At 42.6% G+C, this 5,989-nt stretch overlaps 1 protein-coding gene across 1 annotated transcript in view; it reads right to left on the minus strand.

The window, feature by feature from the left end:
• urb1 (URB1 ribosome biogenesis 1 homolog (S. cerevisiae)) overlaps positions 1-5,989 on the minus strand; it is a 32,414-nt gene that overhangs the window by 9,233 nt on the left and 17,192 nt on the right. Inside the window, exons 20-23 of the mRNA XM_015391714.1 lie at positions 2,550-2,768; positions 2,284-2,469; positions 1,372-2,206; positions 1,075-1,279 (exon numbers count right to left, since the gene is read on the minus strand). Of these exons, the coding sequence (XP_015247200.1) occupies positions 1,075-1,279; positions 1,372-2,206; positions 2,284-2,469; positions 2,550-2,768 (1,445 nt within the window). The remainder of the gene's footprint in view (positions 1-1,074; positions 1,280-1,371; positions 2,207-2,283; positions 2,470-2,549; positions 2,769-5,989) is intronic.

Here is a 5,989-nt window from a genome sequence, read left to right on the forward strand (position 1 = left end):
GTGTTTAGAGGAGACGCTATGACACATGCTTGAAAAAAAAAATATGCGGTTAGAGCGTAAAGATGGAAACGCGAAAACGGCGTTTCGAAATCTTCCCACTCTGAAGGCTGAATAAAAAAAAGATAGTTTACAGACCCCCGAAACGCCGGCTTCGTGTGGATGAGAGGCTGGTTTGGTGAAAAATTTGTGCGTTTAGGCCAAGGTTTGACTTTGTGACTATGTGGACCACAGGTACCTTTAGCAGAACTAACTCAGTTTAACAAAAATCTAAAGAGACTTGGGCCTGTAAACATCTGCAGGAAAATGCTGCAGATGTTTTACTACTTAGTGTCATTATCTGAGCTGTGGTGTGCTTAGACAGTAGGGTGAAGGAGTTGAACCAATTAGTGGAGGTTTTATGAGGAAACAATGCTCCACATTCTTAAAAGTACATTGGAGGATTTTCTTTAATTTTGAAAAGTACCCAGTCTCTCCACTTTTTAAGAAAAAAATGCACATGCATAACCCTGTACCCGCTCTCAAGAGGGAACGTCTAATAAACACGTGTGAGAGCGTGCATGAGCCCATTTCTCCTCGTGCACGGTCGGTTTAAAAGTTGCTGTTTGCATCGCCCATACAAGCATACTTTCCAAAAGATTTAAAATTGTTCCATGATGTCAGACTCGCCACCGGTAAGTGAAAATGGGGACGAGCACATAGGACGGCCTTACGTCAACATATTACCAGAATGATTGACAATTAGGAGGACCAATTATTTTGGTGATCCACCCAAAAAAATAACATCCTCCACTATACCTTTAACATGAGTTAATTTTGTATTATATGTAATTCCTTGTGCATAATCCTTGGTATGAAAAGTTCCTGCAGAATCAATGAATTTCTTATCTTAGGTGGCAAACACCATCACGAAGGAAAACAGCAGAATAAATAAAATATTGTAAACAAACTATTTTACTTTTAACTTTTTCCTTTTTGTTGGTCCATCCCAATAAAATAACACTAAGTCTGTGGTTGTAATGTGTCTAGCTTTATTTTATTAAAGCACTATTATTTTGGTATTACTGAAAAGGTCACCTCTCAAAGCCCTCGGCTTTTTGAAGAGCATTAGGAAGGCGGTTGATTAAATCCCTGATGTCGTTCACATCTGCAGAGAGTTTGATGAGACTCGACGCAGCTTCTACAAGAACAGCTCCAGAATCCTCGCTCAGGTTTCCCAGAATACTTTGAGAAAACTTGGAAAGAAGGGCTTGTTTCATGGCTTTTAAAACCTCTGTTTGCACTATGAAAACAGAAAAAAAAACAATGGTATTTTCATTTAAATAATGATTATATAACAGCAAAAAAATCAATTTCATATAAACTAGAGCACACCATCTTTCGGTCTGGCGGGGTCTTCTCTTTGAACCATCTTCAAATACGTATTAATCAGAGGAATGAAAGCCTTGGTTTCTGACACTTTCTCCATATTGGTGGGTTCTTCACACCACACTTCAAAGCAGAGGCGGTGAGAAGAGCAGTTCTGTAACAGCAGCGAGCTGATGGCCAAAGGGTCTGGGAGGGAGCGCCGGAGGCAGTGCAACAGCACATCTGTGTGGATAAGCTTGGCACTGCCTGGGCTGCTTGACAGAGTCTGGAGCAGGAGGGCTTCCAGCTCAGGGCTGGAGCAGGACAGGAGAAGGGTGCCTAAGCCATGGAGGTGCGCTTGTGTCAGAAAGCCGTTTTCATTTTGAGATGAAGTAGAGTAACACTTTGTGAGGATTTGCAGCCCTGCACGGCCGTAAACGCTGAGCTCAGGCTGCGTCCCTTCGCAGCTGGGGCAGATGAGGCTTTCATGAGGGAGGAGCAGCAACCTAGAGACCAATTCTCTGAGCTCACTGGAGTCCATGTAGCTGTGTAAAGACAGGAGCGCCTGGAAAGACCTTGAATATGTCTTTGGGGGGCGAGAACCTCTTTCGGACATTTCCTTCAAAGCAGCCCTTTCTATAGCCCCCATATAGCCAGAAATAAGCTCAAGGTGATTGAGCTCGAAAAGAGTGGGAGCGCTGATCTTCAGCAGGCTCAGAATCTGGTCTGTCAGCTGAGCACATAAGCGCTTTAGTGGAACCGGTTTCAGAGAGTGAGGAGGGGCTGCAGCCAGCTCCAGAGCCAGAAACCACTGCTCCAGACATGGATGCTTGAAGATCGAGGCCAGAGCTGAAACAACAACCTAAAAACACAGGAGTTTCTTTAATGAGCTTATTTCAGAAGCTGTTTACAAAGTTACTTAACAAGCCTTTCTCAAACCTGTTCTTTATTGGATTCTAGGGTTGATGAGTGGTTCAGATCCGAAAAGAGGTCTGATCCCTCCTGGGATTCTTCTGCCACTGGTTCTACGTTTGTCGTCTCCTCAAAAGTTTGGAGTCTGGTTACTACATCCTGGAGCAATTCCATTAGAGTCCTCAGAAACGTATCTCCATGCTCTTTGGGGAGCTTCAAAAAATGGATAAGATAGAGTACCGGTAAGTCGTTTTATTTAGATATTTCCAGTTGAGCCTATATTATGTTCTTACCTTCCCATAGCTTTCCACTGTGGATTTAATGTAAAGCAAAATCTGCTTGATTAAAACTGGAAACTCCTTCAGTGAGATGAAAGCTAGAGCTTTTTCTGCATTTTGCCTGAACGTGTCCTCCAGCAAAGCACCTGGTCCCTGAATGTACGCAGCTTTAATTAGTGACGAGTATGAGCTCGGGGCTGCCACTTCCTTCGAAAGGCTTTCAGAAGACTTGAACTGCATGGAAAACGGATAATAAAAAGTACATGGTCAGTGTCTACATGCAGAGTTAACAACAAAAGTATTCATACCTCGAGAGTTTTTACATATCTTAGGATTTTATCACCACAAATTTCACACAACGCACAAAGTAAGGCTTAAGTTGGAAGTGAAATCTTTATTAAACCTTTACTCTGATATCTCTAATAACCATCTTCTAAACTAAGTAGAGAGTCAATCTATTCACGTTTTACTCTTGGTTTAAACCCAGCTGTTCGGTGAAGGCCTCAAAACTTGAAACGGATCAATGATGAGGTTATGAATGCTCATAAGCTGTGTTAGGTAATAAAGATAATATAAACATCTACCAAAGCAAGGCTCAATCTGCCTTAAAATGGAATCAAATTAAAAAATTAAATAAAGAAGCAAGCTAGAGGACCAGAGTAACTCCTGAGGGGCTGCAGCTCAGATGTAACAATCTGTCCACAAAATCACGTTTATGTGGAAATGGCAATTTTATGAGAGCTATACAAAACGAAATTTTCGTTTTGTATAGACTGTGTATACAAAATGACAAAGTTTGTCTAAGTCTAAAAGCCTATTTATACTTCGATATTAGGTCGTCTGCGAAGGTGTCGCAGTAAACATAAAGACAACCCCGCCCCCTCCACAGACACTCTGCTGCACCTCTCCCTTGTTGTAGGGGTGTAAATATTAATCGTTTTGTATCGATGCATCGATCCAACAGCCGACGATCCGATGCATCGATACGTCCGCAAGAGTATCGATTCATGTTTTTTTTTTTCCTTCGGCCTATTTTTATCCATTTGCTCCTGGATGTAATTCTCCTCCCGTGCTGCGGTGGCGCTAAACCTATTTTGCCCTCCTACCGCTCTTCCTGGTTATACTCTTAGAGCAGTGTGTTGCAGTGAGCTTGACACAGACATTTTTGATTTATGCTCAGTATTAAAGCGTGGTCTGAGCTACACATTGTGGGTCTAGATACGGCCGAGGCGGCGAGGAAGTGGGGGCGAGTTTAGTCCGACGACGGAGGGACATGAGGACCAAAAAGAGGGGAGATCCAGGTGGAAAAAAGGGTCCCAGCGTTCTCGCGTCAGGAAATCAATACTGAATCGAATCGCCATGACGGGTGTGAATTACACCCCTACCTAATTGTAGGGGCCAGGAGGCTGGCTTGTTTTGTTTTTATTACCACAATTGCGGAAAACAACTTGTGAAGTTGGACCAGCTAGAAGAGCGAGGTGCACATGAACGCTGGGACCCTTTTTCCACCTGGATCCCCTCTATTTTTTCGCTCTCATGTCACTCCATTGTCAGACAAACTCGCTCCCACTTCCTCACCACCTCGGCCATATCTAGACCCACAGACATGCATCAAAATTGACCATAAATCAAAAATGTCTGTGTCAATCTCACTGTGACACACTGCAGCAGGGAGTATAACCAGCCCTAAGTCTAGTCGGGCTTTGCTCCACAAATCAGGTCTTTATGCAACAGTGAAGAAAGGAAAGTCATTTTTGGAAGAAAGCCATGCTGGGTACAGAACCTGGGGAAGAAGATGATCTGATTGGATGGTCGACATTGGATTAGGGCTGGGCAATTAATTGCAGCTTCAATATAATTGTAATTAACAAAACACTATTTTTAAATCGCAGGGGCACTCAGCTTCGGTCACATTACATTAAACAAAAGTAAGTAAATTTCAAACTCCATCCCTTTAGGTAATATTCATAAGGAAGGATTGCAAACACACAGACGGAAAGAGATTTGGGGCTAGTATGCAGACTCAAGCAAGCAAGTAGAAAGTAGTACTTATTCACACAAAGTTAACAGTGAAGTCCTGCAACATTGGACTCTGGAAAGGAAAGTTGCAAAGGTCATGAATAAACTTAAACCCTGGAGTGAAAGATTTATCTGCATGTGGTTAGTGCAAAGGAAAATCTAAATTAAATTGCAGCCCTACATAGGAATCACTACATATAAACAACACCATTGCCCACATAAGGCTAAATTATGCTCAGGAACCAGGTCGCCTGCGTGTGTCGCAGTTAACGCAGATTAGCCCCAGTCCCATCCGCAGACACTCTGCTGCATCTCTCTGAAATTGTAGGTGACTGCAGACAGGAGGCCTCTGATTGGTCAAATCTACATCAGCTCTACACTATCCGTATTTCCTGTTTGGTCTTACCGGCTGGTTTTGTTTGTATGACCGCCATTGTGGAAAACGACTCGTGAAGATGGACCAGCTAGGAGAGCGAGGTGCGCGAGAATCCTGGGACCCTTTTTTCCACCTGGATCTCCGCTCTTTTTCGCCCTCATGTCCCTCCATTGTCGCACAAACTTGCCCCTTGCATTTTTCCACTTTGTCACCGCCTCGGCCGTATCTAGACCCACAGCTAGATCGTGATTGTCCCTGTTGCGTTGTGATGTGGAATAACATTCCACGTCACAAGACATTTGAGCATAAATCAGAAATATCTGCGTCAAGCTCACTGCGACACAGTGCTGCAGGAGTATAACCAGCCCTTTACTGTGAGGCCATCATTTTCACCAAATGCACGGTAGTGACAGCATCATGTTTTGGGGATGATTTTCTTCAGCATATAGATGGAGCTCAATACAGGGAACCATTTAACAAAGGCTACAGAGGAAAGCCATAAAAACGCAGCTCAATTTTTCCAAAAGCCAGATTGGAAAAAAAGAACAGCTATACAGAAATGCATTTTACTAGAAAGACTCATTCAGGCTTAAAATTATTTAAGATTGGGATAGAGACTCCCACTGTCTCTGTAAAACTGCCACATAATTTTTTTTTAAAGCTGATACTGATTATTTTGACATTGGTCTAACCGATTCCTGATATGTGCTCCTGATTTTTCGGGACCGTTTATAGAACCCAATATAGCTTTTCCTCTGTTTACATGATTAAAACGACGCAGCGACAACAAATGTTACAGAATTCTTAATTTAAACAAAAATAAACATTTATTACCAAACTAAACAAAACATGATAATAGGGATGTGGGAAAAAAAATCGATTATGCAATATATCGTGTTTGTTGGCTGCCCGATGTATCGTGACACATATCATATCGCAACACCGATGCCAATACTAACTCCTAATTAACAATAGGTATCAAATGAAGGGAGGGCTATGCATGTGCTTCACATGATCTCAAAAACAGCTGCAGAGTGTGCTTATCATCTAATGCTGATCT

The sequence above is a fragment of the Cyprinodon variegatus genome, unplaced genomic scaffold (assembly GCF_000732505.1).
Source record: "Cyprinodon variegatus isolate N-32 unplaced genomic scaffold, C_variegatus-1.0 Scaffold557, whole genome shotgun sequence".
NCBI lineage: Eukaryota > Metazoa > Chordata > Actinopteri > Cyprinodontiformes > Cyprinodontidae > Cyprinodon > Cyprinodon variegatus.